Genomic DNA, 22,558 nt, shown 5'->3' with positions numbered 1-22,558 from the left:
CACCCTACATTTTACACTTTGCGGCCATGGGCCTCGGCAGCCTTCTTGGCCGTCAGCGCGCCGAGGGCGGCGCCGACGCCCGAGCCGTCCTTTGCGAGGCCGATCGTGATCTGCTTCTCCGTCTCCTCGCCGAGGACGTGCCGCAGGGCACCGCGCACACGGCTCTCAAAGTTGGGGAGGAACTCGGCCACGGATCCGTCGACGCCGACGTCGATCGTCTGCTCGTCCGACTTGCGGCGGTTGGGCTTTGTGTGCAGCACAATGGCGGCAATGGCCGTCGCTGAGAGCGTGCACGCGCGGTCGGCGACAATGTTGACTGCCCAGCGCACGAGCTCGGGGTCCGAGTCCCGGACGTGCTTCTCGTCCACCTTGAGGTCGGTGAGGATGGCCTTCTTGACCTCTGCGTCCGTCTTTGCGCCCTCGACCTTGGACACGAACGCCGCGTCAAAGCCGTAGTGCGTGTTGAGGATCTCGGAGCTGTGGCCGTCGAACAGGAGCGACGAGTCGATCAGGAACAACAGAATGTTGCGCGTAATCTCGCCAAGGTACATGCCCGAGACCATCTTCTCAAACGCCTGCTTGCGCGGGTTGATCGACTCGCGGTCGAGCTTGTTGTCGAAGATGGAGACGGGGAGGCATCGGCGCTGGGTTGGAGGTTAGCGATTGTCACAGCCGTGCACCGTGGCACACCCCACTCCCCCACCCACCTTGTTGTCAAATGCTCCCCACTCGGTGTTGACAATCATGTACTCGCCCGCGTGCTCGCCGCCCTTCTCGAGCTCGGCAATCTTCTCGGCGCCGAGCTTCTTGATCGTGCTCGTGCGGTCGATGTACGCGCCGTTGGTGCCCGTGCCGAAGATGGCGCCGATGAGGGCCGTGCCGTTCTGGTATGACCGCGAGAGGAGGGTGCCGACGGTCTGGGGGCGTCAGCGTCGTCTCCTGGCATTCGGGCGTGCACACAGCACGGATGCGGCTTCTCGTGCGCGCCCCACGTCCTCTCCATCGCTTGGGGCCCTCCCCGCTGGCCCCGCAAGCCGAGCCTTCGGCCCAGCGTCCCCGGCGTACTCACGTCGTTAACAAGAGCAACACACTTGACGTGAATGTGCTTGCGGTCAAACGCGTCCTGGAGGAGCTTGACGACATCGTTGCCCACCGCGTTCTTGGCGTTGAAGCCCTTGGTCCAGGTGAGCAGCTTGCCGCGGTCGAGCGCCGTCTGCTCGACGGGGAACGAGAAGGTGAAGCCGAGGAGAAGGGGCTCGTTGCCGTCGGGCTGCAGCTCGGACCCAATGTCGGTGAGGAACGCGTCGACCGAGTCGGCGATGTAGTCTGGGGCTGTCAGCATGTACGCAACAGGGATTGCGGCCGGCGTCGCAGGCGCCGCAGAAGCACCACTCACCAAACAGCACGCGCGCCTGCCCCTGCTTGAGCTCCTCCGACACCTTGTACTTCTGCTGCTTGATGTCAAACTTGTTGTTGCCCTGCAGGCGGACCTCGCACACGCGGAGGTTTGTGCCTCCGAGGTCGAGCGCGAGGAAGGTGCTGGGGTCGGTCAGCGCACGAAGGGCGCGCAGGCCACGGCCCCACTCACCCCTGCTCCGAGCCATCCGGGACGCCCGGCACAAAGGTGGGCACCATGGCCACGTCCTCGCCGTAGTTTGTCAGGCCCTCATCGAGCTCCTTCTTGAAAAAGTCAACAATCTCGCAGAGCTTTTCGTTGCCCAGGAGGAAGTAGGGCTCGATTGTCTTTGTGATTTCTGGGAGCGGCATGGTGGTGGTGGTGGGGTGTTGTGCGTGCCGAGGGGAGAAAGAAGAGGCGGTCCCGCTGGATAGATCAAGCACGACCAGAAGTGAGATGGAAGCGAGAGAGAGAGAAGGAGGGGGAGTGGGGTGTGGGGTGGGGTGTGGTGAGTGGTGAGTGGTGGGTGACTGCTGCAGCCGCACAGTGAGCGACGTCACTTGATTGCTGCCGCTTGCTCGTGCCGCAAAGTCTGTGCGTGCGGCGCCGTGCCTCCAGGCGGTACGGCCGTTTAACTGGGGGGAACTGATGGGGCATGGGGGCACGAGGGGGGAGCCAGCGCCAGCCAGCAGCTCGCAACTCGCAGGGCATCTGCATCTCGTAAGGGTAGCCACGGACGACTGTTGGCCGTTGCCGCTGACTGCAAAGTGGAGGCAGGGAGGGCTGGCCTTTGCTCTCTCAAGCCAATCGCAGTCAGCAATCACCTATCCGCTGTGGCCATGTGACATGACGACACACACGACCAGCTAGGCGCCTCATACTTGGCATGCTCCACTACTACAATATCACAACAAGCTCATACATCGGCGGGCACCTTTACTCATACTGAGAAGCATTAGTCACGCTCACCACCATTCGACTCACCTTGGAGAGATCCAATGACAACGTCCTCGACGAGTTCTCCACCTGCTCACGGTACACGCCAACCAGACTGTCCGCGTGCTCGTACCTGCAGGGTCAGCGAAATGTGGAGGGTGGAGGTGTCGAGGGTGGACTTACAGGGTGCTCTTGAGCGAAATGATCAAGAACTGTACGGGCTTGTGGCCGTCGGAGGGGTCCGAATTCTTGCCCTCGGCCTGTTCCCGAACAAACCGTGCGAGCTTGGCTACATTTGTGGCGTCGAGAGCGGCGTCCACTTCGTCGAGCACAAAGAATGGGGCAGGGTGGTAGCTGCAATGTCAGTGGGGCGCTCTCGTAGTTGCTGCTTACCTGTGGATGGAGAACAAGAGCGCCAGTGCGGCCATTGTCTTCTCGCCTCCAGACAGCTGGTCAATCTCGACGAAGCGCTTTCCTGGCGGCATGGTGCTGTACTTGACACCGCCAAGGTAGGGCTCATCGACATCCTCCAAGTTGAGGAATGCCACACCACCTGTGGGAACAACGCTGTTCTTCGTAAGGTCCTTGTAGTATCGATCAATGCACCCGGCCATGTGCTTGAACGCCTTGTTGAACAGCTCGCAGCGCTTCTTCTTGAGAGCCTGGAACTTGTCTCGAGCCGCCTTTGCGCTTTGCCGTGTTTCGTCGGCCTCCTCTTCCGCTTCCTCGAGGCTCTTCTGTACTTCTGAGAGTCGCTCCATGGCCTTCATGTTCGGCACCACTCGTTCGAGCTCGGCCTTCTTGTTCGCAATCTCGGCCTCGAACCGCCGTCCCACTTCATCAGAGTTGTCCTCCTTGTCTTCGTCCTCGAGCACGTTGAAGTCGGGCTCAATGTCAAAGTCGTTTGTTCGCGCAGATCGTAACGTGTCCTCGAGTTGGTCTTCCTCTTGCTCAAGGGCAGCCTGTGTTGTTAGTTCCCGCACGCTGCCACAACTGGACTTACCTCCTCAAGTGGCACATTGTCAAGCGATCCTGACAAGAGTGGCAGATCAATGTCTTCGAGACGGCATCGACGGTAGATAGCGTGGCGGTTCGAGTCGGACCGCTCAATCTCGTCGTTCCACCCGGCAATCTCCTTGAGGGCGCGGTCAAGAGCACGCTGTTGCTTGCGGGCGTGATCACGCGCTGCCTCCACCTGCTGAGCAACCTCCTCAAGCTCTGCGTTCGTCTCCTCGAGCTTGGCCTGTTGACCGGCGATCTCCTCTTGCAGTTTCTCAATCTCAGCCTCGACTGATGCCTTGTTCTTGTGAAGCTGCTTGATAGTCTTCTTCGCCTTGTCGACTGTGGACTGCAGATGTGCGAGTCGCTCGTCGGTGCTGTTGAGCTGGCTCCTCTCGAACTCGATCCTGGGGATGTTAGAATGACAGCACGGGTTTCCCACTCACTGATGAGAGGCACGAGCACTCTGGGCAGAGAACGCCTCAATGGCTTCGTTCTCCTCACGAGCAACCTTAAGCTGGACATCCTCGTATTCTCGAATGTTGGGCACCTTGATGCGCTTGCAGAAGTCCGCAAAGACCTTGTCGTCCTCCTTCTCAATCACGCTCGCGAGCTTGGAAGTCTCCTTCTCAGCCTTGGACAGCGCTGATGCCTTCTTCTCCTGGTCCGGAACCATCTTCTTGAGGTCGCCGTTTACGGTGCCTAGCTCCTTGCGCAGACCATTGAGGCGAAGCTGCGTCGCGCCAAGATCGTCTTCGGCCATGGACAGCTCTGCCTGGAGACGGGCAAGACCTTGAAGCTGGCTCTCCTCAGCCTTCTCCTTGGGCTTTTCCTGGTTGAGCTGCTTGAGCTGTTGGAGAACCTTCTCCTTCTGCGCCTTGAGCGCGTCGACATCATGGTCCTTGGCCTTTCGTGTATCCTGACCGCGACCACCGGTGATCTGACCACTCTTGTGAATGACGGTGCCTTCGAGGGTGACGGCTGTGGCGTATGAGCGAAGCTACCGGCGAACCACATACCCTTGACGTCCTGCCTCTTGTCATAGCAGATGTGCTTTGCAATGGCGGACGTGTCACAGATGAGCGTGCTACCGCAGGCATATCGGATTGCCTTCTCCACCGCGGCGTCAGCCTCGATGCAGTCGATGGCGAGACGGGCGCCCTTGGCAAAGTTGCGAAGCTTCTCGGGAACAGGCGCGACCTGGATCCTGTCGAGAGGAATGAATGTAGCCTGGCCAGCGCGTTGCTGCCTCATGTACTGTGATGGTGAGCTCTGCTCAGCCAGATCAACGCACCTCGATGCACTCAATGGCAACCTTCTCCTCCTCAACGACAACAGAGTCAAGGTTACGACCTAGAACAGTCATGACAGCAGTTTGGTACTTCTGGGCCGAGGCCTTGCAGAGATCGAAAACACGACCGTGGACACCAGGGAAGATACGCTTCAGGTTGGCGAGCGTCTCCTTCAGCCTGACCTCGCGCTCCGACTCGCGCTTGTCAGCACCGGCCTGAAGCAGCTTGTTGAGGATGTCCTGCAGGCGCTCGTTGGCCTCGGTTTCTCTAATGCTGCGGACGTCAGTGGGAGAGCTTGCCTGCACACGAACTTGATCTGGGTGCGCTGGGCTTGAACCTTGTCAATCTCCGTCTTGATCCTCTTACGCTCCTCCTTGAGGTCGGTGACCTTGGCTGAGAGCTAATCGTCAGCATCTCATGTTTGCCGAGGTCACTTACAGCCTCCTCACGGTCCGCAAGGCTTTCCACTTCGCTGCTCAGCTTGCCCCGCTTACGCTCGGCCTGCTGGACCTTGTCCTCGGCCGATGCAAGGGAGTCGCGGAGACTCTTCTGCTCGCGGCGAAGCGACTCGAGCTTCTGACGTTCCGTAACGACCTTGGTGTTTGCATCAGAGCGGCTAGGGGTCAGCGGCGACAGCGTGGAGGACATACAGGTTGCGGTACTCGGCGAGATCGGCTTCAGAAAGAGCCTTGCCGGTGGCCTTGCTCTTCTGACGCTGCTTCTCACGCGCCTCTTCCATGCGAGCCTCAATCTCGGCGGCACCCTTCTCGATCTGGGCGAGACTGTCTGCCTGGCGCTGGCGATCCTTCTGAACACGTTCGAACAGGGTCTTGGAGTTGGCATCCTTGCGTTCCGTGTGTGCGATCTGCGTCTCGATTGCCACGAGATCCGGCTTCTTCTCCTCAACAGCCTTCTGAGCCTTCTTAACGGCAGCCTCGCGCTTCTTGACGTTGAGCTGGACTTTGCCCTGGTCCTTCCTGGCCTCCTTGAGCGCGGCGTCGCTCTCATCCTGGAGGAGTGAGTGAGCATTGGTCTCCCTTGGCACAACCCCACTTACAACCGCATTCCTCCGCTCATGCAGCTGCTCGGTAGCCTCCTCCACCTTGGCGATCGACTCGTTGATCTCCTCGGTGATGTGGTAGAGTCGCCACAGGAGGTTGCGCTGAACCAGCCCGTCCTTCTCGTCGCGCAGCTTCTCCCAGTGCTTGACCTCTGCCGTTTGCTCCTTGAAATGCTTGGCCTCGGTCAGCATGCCGCGCTTCTTGGCGTGGTTGCTGTTGGCCTCCTCTGACGCCTTCTCCTGCGCGAGCTTGGCCGCCTCGTACTCTGGCGCGAGCTCCAACGAACTGGCAGAGTCAGTTACACGCTCCAGCAAACACACTCACCCGCTAATCCGGTCAATGAGCTTGGCAAGAGCCTTGCTGTCTTGACTCGCGACACCCTCAACGTCACCCTGGAAGACGAGGAAGTTCTTGGCCTTGACGAGAATGTTGAACTTCTCAAGCTGGCGGTTGTAGTCGTTCCAAGAGACGGCCTTTTCGTTGAGGTAGTAGGTCGACGATCCCGACATGGCAATGGTGCGCTTGAACCTCCACTCCTTGCCGTTGCCGTCCTCGTACACGGCCATGACCCAAGCGTTGCGACCATCGTTGCTGATGCTCTCGTCCTGGGTCTCGGGCACCTCGACATCGAGGCCGAGGATCTCGTTGGCTCCCTCGGCAGCCTTGCGTCCACGGTAGATGAGGTCCTTGAGCTGGGTACTGCGAAGCTGGGCCGACTTTACGCCAAGGACGAACGAAATGGCGTCCATCAAGTTGGACTTGCCGGACCCGTTCGGGCCGATGATGCAAGTGAAGGGCGCATCGCCGAGGTCGACCTTTTGGGTGCCACGGTACGACTTGAAGTTGTATAACTCGAGGCGCCTGAGAGGCATCCTGGAGCGGGGTTGTTGTTTGTTGTTGTTGAAGGGAGAAAGTGGATGGACGTGTGTGAAGCGGGCGGGGGCGAGGGAAGACAACAACAGTGCGGCGGCGGGGAACAGGTGAGTCGCGTCAACCACCACCCAAAGCGCGACGCGCCAGATGAGGCAGGGAAGCCCACGTGGTTGTGGCGCCTATTAAGGCCCCCATCAACTGAATATCCAGCTGGGACGCCTATTTCTTCTGCCGCCGCCGTCCACTCCTCCCCCCCACTCTACCGTCGAGTTACCGCTTGACCGGTCCGACGAACCGGAGCGAATGTTCCTGTGACCCTTTGGCGCCCAAGGTCGTCCTCTGCCCTCAAGCGCCAACGAGCGGCCACCAAGCGCGGCGGTCACCTGTCTACTTACCCCACTCACCCAAGCCTTGGCTCATTGCCGTCCATTTGCGTAGACCGGCCCGCTCATCTCGCGCAAACCTCGTATCGTGTTGACAATTCTCCTACATCGTCCTCCCCATCGCAATCTCCTCCTGCCCCATCCAAAGCAACCGCAGACCGAAAGAACCGGGTCGCGATAATCTTCATTCTCTCTCACATCGGCCCCCTACCAACGTCTCCCGATCATCCGACCACTCAAACGGCCTGACGATTTGCGATTGGCCTGCCAGACCTCGTGAAGCCACCAACAACTGCCAAGGACAGCCGAGTCATGTTCGGTGCGCTGTGCCACTAGAAAGACACCGACATCTCATCCGCACGCGCCTCACTACCCTCCACAAGCATATCCGCTGCCACACGACCACTCGCCCCCTGCGATGCAGTCCTACGACAACTATGGGCCGGGCGGAGCGGGAGATGACCAGGATGATGACTACTCGCCTCCTAGCTCCAGCTCTCGGGACCCAAAGGCTGCAGACAAGGCAAAGGCCGACCCAAAGGCTTCGGCCGGCGACAAGGGGGATCGCAAGGGTATAATCAACAGAGTCAACCGTAAGTACAGCGACGAGGCTGGCGCAAGTCTGTGCGATGTTAACCGACGGCCTGCTCTTCTCAGGTGCCTGCGTGAGTCCACAAGGTTGCTGCGGCGCCTTCCCCCTGACTGGCCAAGCAACTGACCATGTGTGCTCAGAACAACTGCCGACGGATGAAGATGCGCTGCGTTGGAGCAGAAGACCCACCATGCAAGCGGTGCCGCAACGGTGGACTCGAATGCGTCATGGAGAAGCCCGGTCGAACAGCAGGAGATGGCGTCGGGGAAGAGTACGTCGATGCACTTCACACCTCTACTAACCTTGCCAGCCGTATCAGGTCCCTGGAGTCGCAAGTGACAAGTATTCAAAACACGCTCAGCGACTTGGTGCAGACTCTACGTGCTGGCATGTCCACATCCAGTGCTGCCTCTAATGGCTCTGGTCACACACCCGCCGGTACCACGACGACACCAGAATACGCGGCAGGTCAAGGCTTTGCGCCTGCAGCACTTCTTGCAGGCGCGTCGCCACAAGGAGTCCACAGCCAGCGCCCGTCGACGTTTCATCCAGCAACGGCTCTGGCGTCGCAGCCACGGTTCTCGCCAGCCGGAGCGACCCCGCCGGCGGGATTCATCCCTCCTACCCAGACCGGAACCTTCAACCCCTACGCCAATACCTCGGCCATGATGACCCAGACGCCGGCTGACAGTCCCCTGAGTACCGGAACACCAGGTGTCCGAGGCCAGTTCAGCCACGACGGTGGCTTCAGGCGGCCGCTCCCAGCTGGCGGTACCCCTGGACAGTGGAACGCGTTCCCTCCTCAGCCTCCGCAGTCGGATCGCCACATGTCCCTCCCACCTTCTCGTGCGGGGTCAGAGGGTCCGGACGACATTCTTGCGCCCGAGGACATAATCAATCCCCTAGGCACCATGTCCAACATGGCTGGTTTGGTCGAAGCTGCCGTCGAGCGTGCTCGGCAGGAGCAGCGCAGTACTCCTATTGCCGTTCAACCACCAGGGCCTCCAGGCGTTCAGAAGCGCGAGGCTGACCATCAGGACGATGGCCAGCCCCAGCAGAAGAAGGCTCGCTTCAGTGACCACATAAGCCCAAAGCCTCCGGCCGTCGTCGAGGCCCAAGGGCTGCCACAAACACTCGCCCCGCCAAAGCCCAAGTCCAAAGTGAAGAAGACCCATGTCCATGCCTACCCGGATGTCGTGGACGAGGGATACGTTTCCGAGGAGGAGGCCAGGGAGCTCATGGGCCTGTACTACACTGGCTCGTGCAACTTCCTGCCGTGCTACGACCCGACTTTTGACACTTGGGAGTCACTCAAGATCCGTTCGCCGTTCTCCATCACTTGCATCACCATGGTTGGTGCTCGTGTTCGGGACGGTGGAGGTCCGGTCGGCGATGTCCAGAGACTGTGTCGGGAGCACGCTCAGCGTGTCGCCATGGGGACCATGTTCAACCCTGTTGCCAGGATTGAAGCAGTACAGGCGATGAGCATCCTCGCGGCCTTTAGCGACAACGGATGGCTCCCTGGTGGCCACGCTGTGCGGATGGCGCTGGACATGGGCATCAACAAGTCGTTCATCAAGCTCTTGCGGACCGGGATGGGGAAGGGCAAGACGCCCGAGGAGCTCGAGGAGGAGCGGCCACTGGTGGTGCACTCGCGTGTCTGGTTCTGCGTAAGTCGTGCCCTGTGAGGCTGTCGCTGACAACGTAGTTGTACTTGATGGAGCACCAGATGGCCTATGGCATGGGCCGGCCCGCCATCCTTCGGGAAGACGAGTCGATCCACCAGTGCCGCCGCTTGCTGGAGCACCCACTGTCGATCACCTCGGACGCGAGGCTCATTTCGACCGTCGAGCTGACTGCTCTGAGGGGTGAGTTAAACGCAGGGCTATGCAGTGCTGACACCCGCAGCACCACTCCACGTCGACCTCACTGCGGCTCCGGATCTTCCTATCGACCAGAACACGCTCAAGAGACTGAAGCAGGCGAACCACGAGTTTGACTCGTGGGAGCGGTACTGGGACAGGATCCTGGCCGAGCGCTTTGGCAAGGGACGAGGAGACTTTTACCGCGAATCGCGTGAGTAATGTCGATGAGAGACGTCCTGCATCACCACTGACCTCACAGTCGGCATACAACGACAGTATGCCGAGCTCTTTGTCAACTCACAGCTTCTTCGCGGCATTCGGGAGCCATCCGACGTCCTCAACATGCCAGAGGAGAAGCGCACGCTGGCTATTCGAGCAATGCGGAACGCCCAGCATTGTTTGGAGATTTGCCTGCGTCGTGAAAACTACCGCAACGGGCTGCGGTACGCTGTGCACTACACACACGTCTGCGCGGCATTCGCAGCATCTTTCCTCATTCGCATCGCAAGGCTCTTCCCTCAAGAGCTCAACTTGAAGAAGACGGCTAAGGATGTCGAGGAGCTGGCTGGTGTCCTGTCCGAGAGTGAGTTGTGGCATCCCTGGTGTGGCACCAACTGACACCGCAGTCCCTGCTGGTCGGTACGCTCGCTCACTGCGCCTGATCTTACGCCGCGCACGCCGCGCCAAGGTCATCCCGGCGGCATCCGTGATGCCGTCCCCGAACCGGACACCAGCCCCGCTGCCCCAGGTCTCGGGGATGACACCCGCCGTTGCGCCCAGTCCTGCAACAGCACCGGCCTTCTCGCCCACGTCGCTGGTTAACACGGGATACATGGGCACACCGGGACAGAGCCACCACTCACCTGGTAATCTCCTGCTGAGCGCCGCCAGCCAGGTGCTGGAGGAGTCGCCTCAGTCGACCCACGAGATCAGCGAGTTTGATTTCTTGTTTGCGCAGGAGAACCTCGAGCGGTCTGGTCTGCAGCTCGGCGAGGGCGACCCGCTGCCGCTGTTCCTCGACGGACACTCGCTCGGCGGCTCGCTGGCTGCGACGGACGCCGCGCCGTTCGTGGGCCTGGAAAACTTCTTCCTGCCCGCCGACGTCGACCACCGCCTGGCTGGCGGCACCAACCCGGACGGCACTGGGATGGGCGACGTGCCAAGCGGCGACCTGTGGTGGTGATACCCTACACACTACTTTCCCATACCATGTCATGCATTACCACCATGTATTGTTGAGTGGGCATGCTTGTTAAGCATGCGTGGTTGTATGACAACGCCGTGAGCGGTGACTTGTTGCACAAGGTGGCCCAGTCACCCAAGTCGCCTCCACCAGCGGCCAACCTCCACCTCCCAGGCACCAACTCTCCACAACAAAAATCAGCCAAGAATTGAGCTGCCGTCACCCACCGCCTACCTCGCCATGAACCACGGCCTCCTCGCGGGGCATGCTCCGCCCTCGCGCGAGCTGCTCAACGCGTACCTCGACTCGATGGACGTCTGGCGCTCGGACGGCGTCGCGATCGCCGACATGGCCTCTGGCGGCGGGTGGCGCGCCGTCGCGACGCGCGACATGGCCATCGGCGAGACGAGTGGGTCTGGGCGTGAGCACCGCTGACACCAGTCTGCAAGCTGCCGAAGAGCGCACTGCTGTCGGTACGCACGACCGAGCTGAACCGCTTCCCGGCGGCCGCGCGCGAGCGCACGACGTCGCACGCCATCCTGAGCCTCGCGCTCGCGCTGCTCAACGAGCTGCGGCTCGGCGAGGAATCAGGCTTCTGGGGGTACATCCAGAGCCTGCCGCGCGAGACTGTGCCGATCCCATCCCTGTGGCCCTTGTATCCCGCGGGGTCGGACGCGGAGCTCGCCGACAAGTGGCTGGACGGGACGGAGGCGCGGCGCGACCTCAAGCGGCGCGAGGACGAGGGCGTGGGCCTTGTGAGTGACTCTGCCTGGCCGCGTTGACTCTAGGCCGACATGCGTGCGTTCTACGAGTCATCCCGGCTCCCGCGGACGCGCGCGCACCCCGACCCGTCGCCGTTTGAAGCCTTCGCGCACGCTTTCAGCCTCGTCTCGACGCGCGCCTTCATCATCGACCTGCACCACACGATCGCGCTGTGCCCCTTCGCCGACGTGCTCAACCACGCGGGCGTGAGCCACACGAGTCTTGCGAGCGACGACTTCGTGTGCCACGTGTGCGGGAGCCTCGCGCCGTGCGAGCACGACGGGACGGCCGAGCCGGCGCGCCTCGCGCACCTGCACCCGAACGCGCGGGCGCGCATCGCAAACGAGCTCGACACGGTCGACATGTACGTCGAGCGCGCTGTGCGCGCCGGAGACGAAGTGATGAACAGCTACGGCGAGGGGATTGGCGAGGCGCGGCTCCTCGTCGAGTGGGGCTTTGTGCCCGGCTCTGCGCCGGCAGCGGGCGACGAAAGCGACGACGACGAGGGCTTCCTCGGGGACGGGATCACGTGGGCGCTCAGCGAGCTGTGCGACGCCGAGCGCGCGGCGCACTGGCTCGCAATGGACGGGGGCGAGCTCGCGGGCGAGCTGTTCGAGGCCGGCGCGGACGACGACGCGCGGCTCGTCTGCGCGCCGAGCGCCAGGCCAGGGGTCTACCACCTCAACCACGCTGGCCAGGCGAGCGCCCGGCTCTTCGGCGCGCTCTGGCTGCAGGGCTCGGGCGCGCACCCCGCCGACGACGTGCGCGGCCGCCTACGGCGCGCGCTGGCCAGCGTCGAGATGGCGTGGGAGGCCCACGTGGCCGACGACGACCCGCTCCCGCTGGACAGCGGTGTCGCCGATGCCGTCCGCGCCGTGGTCGCGCTGCTGGAGAGGCGCCGCGCCGGCCTGCCCGCGCTCACCGTCGACGAGCTGTACGACGCGCGCGAGGCGCTCGCCGACGCGCCGCTCCAGGCCGCCGCGCTCACCGTCGCGATCAACGAGGTCGCGCTCGTCCAGGCCGCGCTCGAGCGCTGGGGCGAGTTTGCGGCGTGGCTCGAGGGCGACGCATAGAGGCATAGAGTGTATGTATTACCATGTGGAGGAGGGCAGGGGCATCGCCGCACTGCGGCAGGGGTGATCGGCCAGGCAAAAAGAACGGACCGCGCGCGCCGTCGAAACGGCGCGGCTGTAGACCTCGAGGGTCAGAGCAGAAGCGAACTTCTGGAGCTGTTTGTCGTGCGCTACGCGGCCTTGTGGGGCGACGCTTTCGGGGCGTTATGGCCTCGCTGTGGAGGCCTGCTGGTGTCCCTTTGGACGTCGCGTATGCGTCCTGGCTGTGCATCAGGCCAGAGCCGGCTGCACTGCAGACGCCGCTGCGCTCGTGGCGAAGTAGCGTGCGCGCCGTACTGTCGTTCTCAGCTCCATGTTGGGATATACAGCCCGACCATCTCGACGACCACTAGTACCTTTTGTGGAGTAGTATAAATCCCTACACTCCATAAGAACGCTCTACAATGAACGATATCGAGACGCCATTCAGCTTTCCGCCTCCTGTTGCTCCAGAGGAGTGAGTTGGGATGGGCTGGCCATGCTGGCCATTGCCGCCGTCGGGTGGCAAACCGACTCGCCACCGGATCCGGCGACCGGCCCACCAAAACACCGGTCCAGACCACCTCGTCCAAAAGAGATGGCTTCTGGACCGCGCGCGCACTCGAAACGAGGCGGAAACTGTTGGTTTCGCTGGGTTAACCCCGCATAACTGTGTTTTAGAAATGTGCTACGCGGCCTTGCCTGATTTCGGGTTTTGTCCGTTATAGCCTCGTCGCGTGCAGCCTGCACTGGTGGCGGCCAGCGTATGGCCCGCACTGAGCATGCAACTCTGCGCGTAGCCTCAACTCTGGGCCTAGCGTGCACACGTGGAGACTGAGCGTAGCACTCCACTCGCACCGCGGCTGGCTTCAGGCATGGTCCTGCGAAGGCGGCCGTGGCGACCAGCGGCAGCCCGTCGGACCCGGGACGAGGCACAGGCCGTCCTCTCGCCTGCGACGCATGCCGAGGCCCCCTCCTCACGAGACGAGACCAACCCCCTCGTATCCAATGACAGCCGCGCTCGCCGCTCGCAAAACAAAAGACCGCGCGCGCCGTCGAAACGGGGCGGGCTAGGTGACCACGGGGGTCGCATTCGGAAGCAAGCTTCCAGATCAAGTTACGAGTATGCTACGCGGCCTTGTAGTGTTACGTTTTAGAGCCATTATGAGCCCTCCATACGCGTAGGTGCTGTACTGCATCTCGAGCGGGCATGCACCTTGCACTGCAGTACGGACTGCATCGGCTGCAGGGTGCTTGCACGGCAGTGCAGTGGCGAGCCAAGCGCCACAATCACAGCCATGGGGTGTTGCCTCTCCAGCTCACTAGATCAAGGCGCAGAGAGAGGTCTAGACGCTTGCCGACAGCAACGATACACCCAGGTGTCGATGGGCCACGAATGCGAGCCTGGCAGTGGAGGAAGTCGGGTGGGGGGGATGGAAACGGCGGCAGTGGCTACCGGTGGCAAAACGAGTCGCCACGCCACCGGATCCGGCAGCCCGCCCACCCCTCCTTGGGCTGGAAACGACGTCCCGCTGCCCAATAGCAGCATGCATGTAGCGGGGAGCAGGGGCAAAAGAATTAGATTCTGACCGCGACCGTGCGTTGGCCCGAACACGGGAGGGCTTTTCTTAGGATAATGATCTCTCTTGCGAGTGCTTATGAGTTTGCTACGCGGTCTTGGGAGTAGGCGATTTCGAGCCTTTAAAACGAGTCCGCGGGGAAATCGTGCCTCACGTACATATGTAGATCGCCACCTGCATGGAGTATTCTGATGCCCCTATCGGCCGGGGAGGATGGCATGCACTGGGGGAGGCGGAGGTTGCACGTGCATCTGAATGCGTCTTGTGGCAACGCCCTGGATGGTGGTTGCTCGTCCAAACCCGTCCTGGAGGCGGCATGCGCCTTCGACGGGAGTTTCGAATAGCTTGGTGTATAAACATCTGTAAGTCCTTGTATTCAAGAGCACTGGCAGAGGGGGTGAGAGGGAAATGCGGCCAGTGATGAGTGTTCAAGACGTCGACGCGGTACCGTGGACATGCAAATGTGGCAGGCTGGCTGCTCGCACGATGGGCTCTCCCCCCTCCCTTCCCGCTGCCCTCCTTTGACGGTACGATCAGCAATCTGAGACATTGATAGTCAGTCCCAGTCAAGTGAGTCCGCCATGGTCTCGACGCAATGGTGCGTGGTTGCCAGGTGCTCAGGCGACAAGGGCGGGTGGCTAGCGCCCCGACTTCGATGTTGTCGCTTCGTTCACTCGTCGAGTCCCTCGAGGGGGGCTATGTTAATGGGAGATGTTTACAGAGAAGCCAATACGTGGGATAGTGTCGTCTTTCCGACCTACGATGGAATCGAAGAGTGAAGAGCGTCCACGGATGACCAGTGCGCCGCCCTCGATGTTGCTTGCCGGTCTCCTCCTGACGGATGTCTGAAGCCCACGCCGCACGTGTATCATTTTACGGTATCCGCATGTCGCTGACCTTGGACAGACGCCGGGTGTGTGAATGGAGGGTTTAGAAGAGGACAGGTGTCTGGGAAATCGCCCTGGCCGTCAGATCAGAGCGCCTCGATGGAACCACCTCGCCCGCCTCCCAACCCCGTACGCTTCACCATAACGCATTGTTCGCAGCAAACCTTGTTACAATGCGTTGTCTGGCGTGTACAGCTCGCCCGGGGGTCTCAGGTAGGCAGGCTTGGTCCTGTTCTGGCCAGGATGGGCAAGGAACGGCCGCCCGACGAGGTGTGGTGTTCTGGAACTCGCCATCGCCCTTGTCTTCAGCGTTCTCCCAAGTACCCACCTCCAGCCCCTCCCAACCCCGTGCGCTTCACGATAACACATTGTCTGAGCAAACCTTCTTCACAATGCGTTGTCTGCATGTACAGGTGCGCCGCCCAAGTCGACAGGCTTCCCAGAGACGTCTGCTCCAAGAGCCGGGCGGCCGGCAGGGTCGAGGCTGGTGTGGTGTCGCCGGTCGTCGAGGTTGGCGACCTCGTGGCCTTCCCGCAGCACCGCCTCCCCCTGCTACCCTATGTGCTTCAGAATAACCCACTGCCTGACCCAGATCTTTTGCAGAATGTGTTGTCGGGGCGGGGCCTGCTATCGCCGCGGTCGTTCCGCTGGCCGGCGCGGGCTCGATTGTTCAGGATCGACCATCGGGAGTTCAACAAGCTGGCCAGAGCCCAGCCCTCGCGCCCATTATGCCGCGACACGGCGATTGACGTTGACTAGTGTATGAGGTGCAGGCCTTGCCTCTGCATCGTGCAGAAGTGGTGCTGCCGCGGATCACACGGAAGAGGGGTCTCCGCGGGCCGGGTGTTGCAAGGGCTCTGGGGCTGGAGGGGCGGAGGGAGCAGGAGCAGGCCCCGGCTGGTACCCAGCTAGTCCGCCTCGGTGCAGCACGCGCTTGTCCCCTCTGCATGCAGCGTGCGGCATTCTGTGGGTACATGCTGCAGGGTTGTGCGCGTGCTGCAGGGTGTGTGCCACACTCAACTCGGCGAGGCGGTGCAAGTTTCAGCCCTCAGTTCCTGTCGTATAGCCAGCGCGCGCGCCGCCACAAGCCAGTCTTGACTGGGACTGGGACGGGCTCGTTCCTCATTACGGCACGGCTCAACCCGGCCCGATCATACGGCCAATGCTTGTGCTTGCTGTGAGAGATGAAGATGGACGAGGATGGGGTTAGTTCATTGGTATAGGGTTATAGCGGTCACGTGGCACCACTCTCCTCGACGATATGGGCGACCTCTACGACCTCGACGCCTCGACGCCTCGACTCCCGGTGCCCTGCGTGGTGCTGTCCCTGCCAGACAACGCATTGCGCTTCGCGCTAACGCATCCATGGAGCAATACTGCGTTGTCGACGGGAACAGTGCGGCCGGGGCGACGAGTGACTGAAGCGACGAGGAGGATGACGACGCGCTCGGCGGAGCCCACCTCCCAGCGGAGCGAGCCGCCTCACGACGCAGGCCGATTCGTCATGGCTATAAACGGCATCGGCGTGCCCCGCGACGTGACCTCCATTCGGTCAACCACCCGGAACCCGAACGCAGTGTAGTACTTGACCTGGCGTCAGCGCGACCGCCAAGACCCTCGCCTACATTGTCCTCGCTCTGCGTCGTGAGCGTTACGAACGCGCCGGCGCGCTCAGCCCGCGCAATCAGGTCGCGTATCAGCGCGCCGGCGAGCCCGCGCCTCCGCGCCGACGGCGCAGTGCACAGAAACGAGAGGTAGTACGTCTCGTTTCCGAAGGCCCTGCCCTCGAACTCGTGCAGCGCGTCCCCGCACTGTGCGTGAGCCTCGCCAGCCGCGCAGCACCCACCTCGTCCCGCGCCGCGACCACTTCGGGCAGAGTGCGCGCCTCCAGCTCGGCAGAGTACGGCGTCGGGCCGGGCTCGCTGGGCGTCAGCTGGCCCCAGGGCACGCGACCCACCCGTCCATCGTGCCCGGCGGGTTGACGATCATGACGGCGCCCGGCGTGCCGTCCGCCTCGGCGACAAAGACCTCGAGCCGCGCGATCGCGTCGTACAGGCGCTGCTTGAACCGCAGCGCCGTGAACCCCTCGAGGTCGGGCGTGCCGGCGTAGACGATGCCCGAGATGGGGTCGTCCGCCGGGTTGAAGCTCTCCGCGAGGATGGCGGCGGTTCGCGCGAACAGCGGTGTGCCGGGGTCTGTGAGGCGCGTGAGGGTCGCGGGCATCGTGAGTTGTGTGAGTGGGATGCTGAGTTGAGGGGGCGGGGGAGCATAAGTATGTAGAGCCTGCGTCGAGTCGGCTGGAGGGCCTCCACCGTGCTTTGGGCGCATCTCGGTTACGACCGACGGAGTCTCCGCTCGTCGTGCAGTCCAGGAGCTGATAAGGCTGTCGACGGCCGCGGTGAAGAGAGGAGCTAGAGGAGCTTCCATGGGCCCGAGGAGTCATGTGCACCTACTGGACCAAGGTGGGGACCGACGGGGACCAAGCCAAGTTGGTGGTGGACTAGCCAAGTCGCCAAACCAAACAACGTTATCAACCTCCACCGCCTGTCATCTTCACAACATCACCATCCACATGTCGCTGCTCGATCTCCAATCATTCCCGCACCTAGCGGACGCGATAGCCGCGTCGGCCGACCGCGACACGCTGCTGGCGCTGCGCCCCGTATCCCGCGATTTCCGCGACCTCGCTGACGCGCGCCTGCTGGCCCACATCGCGCTGCGGCCCGTCACGCCGGCCCAGTGGGTCGCGCTCGGCGGCAGCCCTGACCCGCAGCGCTCGGGTCTCCCCATCTCGTCCTTCCTCGCCGTCGTGTCGCTCTCCTACCCCGGCCCGCTGTACCCGCCCAAGCTGTACGCCAACTGGCTGGACGGCGCGCCCGACGTTCCGCTTCTTTCGATCGCGACGCGCGAGGTGGGCGCACTGCTTTATGAGCGCCTGACTGTGCGCGACGCGCCGGCGTCGGCGCAGGAGGAGTCGGAGCGCGCGGCGTGGGCCGCCCGCCTGCGGCATGTCAAGGTCCTCGACGTTGACGAGCGGATGGGCTACCGGTGTATCCAGTGGTGGGTCGACACGCTGCGCGCGCACGGGGTCGAGCTCGACGCCGTGCGCGTCTCGTGCGAGACTGGCATACCGCCAGACAGCCCAGTGTTTATGATGGCGCGTACAGTGCCCACGCTCCCGACCCAGACGGTCGTCGCTGTCCCCACGCAGCAAGGAAGGGGCCTCCGGACCCCGGCGGCGGGGTTCGACACCATTATCCAGTGGCTGCCGTTCTCGGCGGACGAGGACCCGGCCGTGCCATACGCCGTGCTCGACGTCGAAGGGCTGTACCCTGCCGCCTTTGACTGGCACCTCAAGGCCCAGAAGAGCGGATACGAGATGCCGTCCACGCGGCACGCGGTATTCATCATGACGCTGCTCCACCCCGAGCCGTGCGACTTCCCCGAAGGGTGCTGCGAGATCGACAGCGGCGGCACGGCATGGGCGGACGTCGTGACGACGGTCGCGCGCATGCTGTTCTACGGCGCGCGGTGCACCCTCGTCGACTTGGACTTGGTCGCGCCGGCGTGGTTCCGGGACTACGACTCGGAGGATGATACGCGTCCGGCGGCTGACCGGCTCCGCGAGCACGTCGTCGGCGCCCTCATGCACGGCGACCTTGGCTTGGAGTTGGACGTTGACGAGAATATGGGTGAGACGGCTGCCACGGAGCTGCTCGACGAGCTGCTCGAGTGCCTCGCGGGCTGGGAGTATGCCGAGACGCTCTCCCCGGCCCTGCGCCATGCTGTGTGGGACGGGATGTTGGAGGACGTTCCAACAAGGCCGGAGGCGTAGTCGCGAGTTGGTGCCAAGTGCACGCGCCCGCGACTCCATAGGGCATGCACATGGTTGTGTGGACGAGGCATTAGTGGCTCGGAGTGGCCGCTCCCGGAGTCGGCGATCTGAGGCCGACAGAGGACGGAAAGTCGCTGCGCTGTTGATCTGCGCAGTGCAGGTGCACGCAGCAGCCGGGAGGAACACCCCGCACCAGCCTGGCACGCAGCGAGCCCAAAGTATCTCATCAGCAGGCGAGCGTCAAGGAGGCTCGCGCCTCGGCGATGTTGTGGCGAGCGGCCGAGCGTCGCGCTTACTGACTTTTGTGGGGTCAGGCAGATGACGTATCGGCAATCGCCGCGCCGGTGCCGGACAGCCATCGCACCGACCGACCTCGACATATGTGCACCCCCACGGCGTCCGATCTCCCACTACCGCCCAGCATGCCCACAAGCGACAGCGCAGACAAGGCCGTGGCCCGACTCGCGACGGTCTCGGCGCACCTCCAGCGGAGCGGGGTGCACACGCGGCTCTCCGACCTCCCTCAGCGCTTCGAGTGAGCCTGGCCTGGCCCGGTACTCCGCTGACCGCAGGAAACCGCTCCTCATCCCCTCTGTCAACGCGGGCGACCCGCCCGTCTCCGGCTCACACGTGCTCTCGAGCTGGAGCTCGCCGCCGACCTCAGTGCTCATCGTGCACAAGGACGGCGACGTGCGCGTCGACCGCGCCGTCGGACAGGTGCTCAGGTGGGTGCGGCGCCGAACCTGCTGACAGAAGCTACTTTGCCGACACGTACGGCAACATACGCATCCTGGTCGAGCGGCACACGGCCGCCGCGCACCCGGACCACGACCTGGTCGTGATTGACGATGGTGGGTGAAGCCGCGGACCGCGCTGAGGGAGGCAGACTCGCCCGACCTGTTCGCGCACACCGACCTGGTGATCACGCTCGGCGGCGACGGCACGATGCTGCACGCGTCAGCGCTCTTCTCGCAGGGCGAGTGCCCGCCCGTGCTCTGCTTCTCGATGGGCAGCCTGGGCTTCCTGCTCCCGTTCCCGATCGAGTCGTTCGTCGACGTGCTGCGCGGCACGCTCGCCGGGCCCGTCTCAATCCTGTACCGCATGCGCCTGGCATGCACCCCGCTCGACGACAGCGGCAACGTGCTCGCGCGCTGCAACCGCACGCTCGCGCCCCGCGGATGGCAGGTGATGAACGAGGTCGCGCTCAACCGCGGCGCGCACTCGCACCTCGCCGTCCTCGACGCGTACCTCAACGGCGAGCGCCTCACCACCGGGATAGTGCGTACGCGCCAGAACAGGGCTGACGGCAGGCGGACGGGCTCCTCCTCTCCACACCGACAGGGTCGACGGCGTACAACCTGTCGTCGGGCGGGCCGATCGCGCACCCCGAGGCCGACGTGTTGTTGCTGACGCCAGTGGCCCCGCGCTCGCTCTCCTTCCGGCCGGTCGTGTTGCCCGGTTCGGCGCGGGTCCGGCTGCAGATCGGCGCGCGAGCGCGCGCACCCGCGCTGCTCTCGCTCGACGGGCGCGACGTCGGCGAGCTCAACGTCGGCGAGAGCGTCGACGTGCGCCGCTCGCCCTGGCCCATTCCGTGTATCGAGCGGGGCGGCGGGCCCGGCACCGGCTGGGTCAAGGATATCAAGTGGGTGCTATGGGCGGGGTGGCTCTGACGCCAGCTCGCTGCTTCTCTTTAACACGGGGTTCGTCAACAGCCGGGAAGTGCGCGACCGGTGACCGGCCGGCCACTGGGATTGAGCTGCTCCGCCAACTGGCCCAAGTCTGCCGTGTCGGGACGTCAGTGCAGCAGCGGCACGACACGACGCGGCGCCTGGCACTGAGAAACGCATAGACGAGGCCGGCGGCCGGCAACAGTGTGTTTTGGTTTGCTTTGGCGTGTCGGCGATGTGTTGTACAGGGTAGAGGGGAAGAATGTGAAGGCACCGCGGCCACGGCCGACTGCGCCGCAGCACCCGGCTGTCAGCTGACGCCGCGACGAGATGCATGGCTGCGGGCATGCTGCATGCAGAGTCGGCGGCCAGCAGCTGAAATGTCGCAGACCTGAAGGCACGCGCTGGGTGCCAAGACGGCCGGGCCGACGGGCATGGTGTGAACGGGAGTCACAATGATATCGGCGTCCTACTACGAAATACACTACATCTGTACACAAGCCGGTCTTTTCCCCACCACCCCCGCCTACTCGTCGTCCTTGTACCCCGCGTCGACCTTGACGAGCACCTTGCCGCGGGCGTGCAGGCCGCCGAGGTGCTTGTACGCCTCTTTGGCCTCGTCGAACGGCCAGACCGAGTCGCGCACGACCTTGATGTCGCCCGCCGCGAGGGCGTACACGACCGCCTCGCGGTCCGCGAGCGTCGGGCTCATCATCGCCACGGCGACCCACTTGCGCCCGACGCCCCCGAGGCTCGTGGACGTGGGCCACCACTCGTTGAGCTTCATCTGGAGGACGGCGCGCAGAAAGTCGGGCACGAAGAACGTCGGCGGCTTGATGCCCACGCTCACGTAGTCGGCCTCCGGGGCGAGGAACGTCGGCGAGGCGAGGTACAGCGCCTGGTGGCCGAGCGTGTCGAACGCGGCGTCGAAGGGCGCGTACGTCGCTGCGAGGTGGGCGCCGACGCTCGCGTGTGCCGTGTAGTCGACCACCTCATCCGCGCCGAGGTCGCGCACGAGCGCGGCGTTCTTGCCGCTGCACACGCCGACGACGAAGCCCTCCTTGCCGACGGCGGCGCGCGCCATCTGCACGACCATGGTCCCGATCCCTCCCGACGCCGCGTTGACGAGCACGCGGCCCCCTGGCTTGACCGTCGTGCTGCCGAGCATCTCGTGCGCGGTGAGCGCGGCGATGCCGCACCCCGCCAAGTCGGAGAAGGAGACGTGCGGGGGCTTGGGGACGGCGTAGCGCGCAGGAATGCGCGCGTACGCCGCCAGCGCGCCCGTGCCGCTCGGGAGCGTGTAGCTCGCCGGGAGCATGGCGTACACGCCGTCTCCTTTCTTGAAGCGCGACGGCGCGGCCTCGTCGCCGCGCCACGTGTCGACGACGACGCCGGACAGGTCCATCTCGGGCACGCCGTTCGCGGGCCTGAGGAAGCCGGGCACGAGGTTGATCTGGAAGATGGCGCCGGGGTTGAGCCCGGCGAACGCGACCTTGACGAGCAGCCACTCCTCGGCCGGGTCGATGCCGGAGGGGAGGGGTGTGGGCGGAGGCAGCGTGGGGACCGGACGCGCTGGGTTGAGGCGGAGCACGTCCCAGGCGAGGCCGCGCGCGGGCCACTCCCACGCGGGCGCGGTGGCGGGGGGCGAGGTCGGCATGGTGGGTGAGGTGGTGGGAAGGACGATGCGCCGCTGCGTTATGTACTCTTTCTGGCAAGGCGCAGGCGAGGCCGCGAGTGGCGATTAGATGCTGTGTGGAATGTCGCTCGCGCTCGCTCGCCGTCGGCTGTCTCGGCTCGTGTGGAAGTGTCGCGCGTCGAGGGGAGTGGGCGTGTTGCTAGAACACGAGGTGGCCGTGGGTCGAACGTTGTTGACGATGAGCTGGTCCAAGCCGTCGTGCGTCGTCGTGACAACGTGTCTGCCTGCCTTTATGTCCCCGCTGCCAGCTTTGGCGTTCTCCCCGGCGCCGAGAGCGTGCGCGTCACTGCCGATGCGCCGTGACGTGGTGGCCGCTGCACATTCCGCAGGTTGCAGAGGCCGAGCCGCGCGCCGCGAGCCAGCCGCGAGCTGCCGTGTCGAGCTGCCGAGGCTGCCTGCAGCAGCGGCAATCTCGTCTTTGGGTGGCGGCGGGCTTGGCGGCGCGGCGACAGCGCCTCGC

At 63.6% G+C, this 22,558-nt stretch overlaps 9 protein-coding genes across 9 annotated transcripts; 5 read left to right on the top strand and 4 right to left on the bottom strand.

Moving 5' to 3' along the window:
• Positions 1-11: 11 nt before the first annotated feature.
• Positions 12-1,767, bottom strand: Q8F55_006270 (uncharacterized protein; the record flags this gene model as incomplete). Its single annotated transcript, XM_069354734.1, has 5 exons — positions 12-644; positions 708-917; positions 1,070-1,326; positions 1,397-1,539; positions 1,589-1,767. The coding sequence occupies 5 exons, from the start codon at positions 1,765-1,767 to the stop codon at positions 12-14; spliced, it is 1,422 nt and encodes a 473-aa protein (XP_069206805.1).
• Positions 1,768-2,332: 565 nt separating this feature from the next.
• Positions 2,333-6,556, bottom strand: SMC1 (Structural maintenance of chromosomes protein 1; the record flags this gene model as incomplete). Its single annotated transcript, XM_069354733.1, has 13 exons — positions 2,333-2,341; positions 2,381-2,465; positions 2,516-2,686; positions 2,726-3,294; positions 3,336-3,738; positions 3,778-4,312; positions 4,351-4,588; positions 4,626-4,896; positions 4,935-5,023; positions 5,062-5,239; positions 5,274-5,632; positions 5,681-5,969; positions 6,009-6,556. The coding sequence occupies 13 exons, from the start codon at positions 6,554-6,556 to the stop codon at positions 2,333-2,335; spliced, it is 3,744 nt and encodes a 1,247-aa protein (XP_069206804.1).
• Positions 6,557-7,759: 1,203 nt separating this feature from the next.
• On the top strand, positions 7,760-10,580 carry Q8F55_006268 (uncharacterized protein; the record flags this gene model as incomplete). Its single annotated transcript, XM_069354732.1, has 6 exons — positions 7,760-7,803; positions 7,843-9,202; positions 9,241-9,400; positions 9,441-9,608; positions 9,657-9,980; positions 10,024-10,580. The coding sequence occupies 6 exons, from the start codon at positions 7,760-7,762 to the stop codon at positions 10,578-10,580; spliced, it is 2,613 nt and encodes an 870-aa protein (XP_069206803.1).
• A 240-nt stretch (positions 10,581-10,820) lies between these two features.
• Q8F55_006267 (uncharacterized protein) lies at positions 10,821-12,415 on the top strand (the record flags this gene model as incomplete). Its single annotated transcript, XM_069354731.1, has 3 exons — positions 10,821-10,989; positions 11,022-11,335; positions 11,369-12,415. The coding sequence occupies 3 exons, from the start codon at positions 10,821-10,823 to the stop codon at positions 12,413-12,415; spliced, it is 1,530 nt and encodes a 509-aa protein (XP_069206802.1).
• Positions 12,416-16,382: 3,967 nt separating this feature from the next.
• Positions 16,383-17,123, bottom strand: Q8F55_006266 (uncharacterized protein; the record flags this gene model as incomplete). Its single annotated transcript, XM_069354730.1, has 4 exons — positions 16,383-16,490; positions 16,526-16,711; positions 16,747-16,822; positions 16,858-17,123. The coding sequence occupies 4 exons, from the start codon at positions 17,121-17,123 to the stop codon at positions 16,383-16,385; spliced, it is 636 nt and encodes a 211-aa protein (XP_069206801.1).
• Positions 17,124-17,472: 349 nt separating this feature from the next.
• Positions 17,473-18,735, top strand: Q8F55_006265 (uncharacterized protein; the record flags this gene model as incomplete). The annotated part of the gene is made up of 1 exon (XM_069354729.1): positions 17,473-18,735. The coding sequence occupies one exon, from the start codon at positions 17,473-17,475 to the stop codon at positions 18,733-18,735; it is 1,263 nt and encodes a 420-aa protein (XP_069206800.1).
• A 422-nt stretch (positions 18,736-19,157) lies between these two features.
• Positions 19,158-19,485, top strand: Q8F55_006264 (uncharacterized protein; the record flags this gene model as incomplete). Its single annotated transcript, XM_069354728.1, has 2 exons — positions 19,158-19,270; positions 19,308-19,485. 2 exons carry the CDS (start codon positions 19,158-19,160, stop codon positions 19,483-19,485), a joined length of 291 nt encoding a protein of 96 aa, XP_069206799.1.
• Positions 19,486-19,680: 195 nt separating this feature from the next.
• Positions 19,681-20,469, top strand: POS5_1 (NADH kinase pos5; the record flags this gene model as incomplete). The annotated part of the gene is made up of 3 exons (XM_069354727.1): positions 19,681-20,013; positions 20,046-20,377; positions 20,412-20,469. 3 exons carry the CDS (start codon positions 19,681-19,683, stop codon positions 20,467-20,469), a joined length of 723 nt encoding a protein of 240 aa, XP_069206798.1.
• A 459-nt stretch (positions 20,470-20,928) lies between these two features.
• Positions 20,929-22,059, bottom strand: Q8F55_006262 (uncharacterized protein; the record flags this gene model as incomplete). Its single annotated transcript, XM_069354726.1, has 1 exon — positions 20,929-22,059. The coding sequence occupies one exon, from the start codon at positions 22,057-22,059 to the stop codon at positions 20,929-20,931; it is 1,131 nt and encodes a 376-aa protein (XP_069206797.1).
• Between the last annotated feature and the right edge of the window lie 499 nt (positions 22,060-22,558).

This window comes from Vanrija albida (assembly GCF_041260175.1).
Source record: "Vanrija albida strain AlHP1 chromosome Unknown contig_5, whole genome shotgun sequence".
Classification (NCBI taxonomy): domain Eukaryota; kingdom Fungi; phylum Basidiomycota; class Tremellomycetes; order Trichosporonales; family Trichosporonaceae; genus Vanrija; species Vanrija albida.
This window is presented reverse-complemented; position numbering and strand designations above follow the sequence as displayed.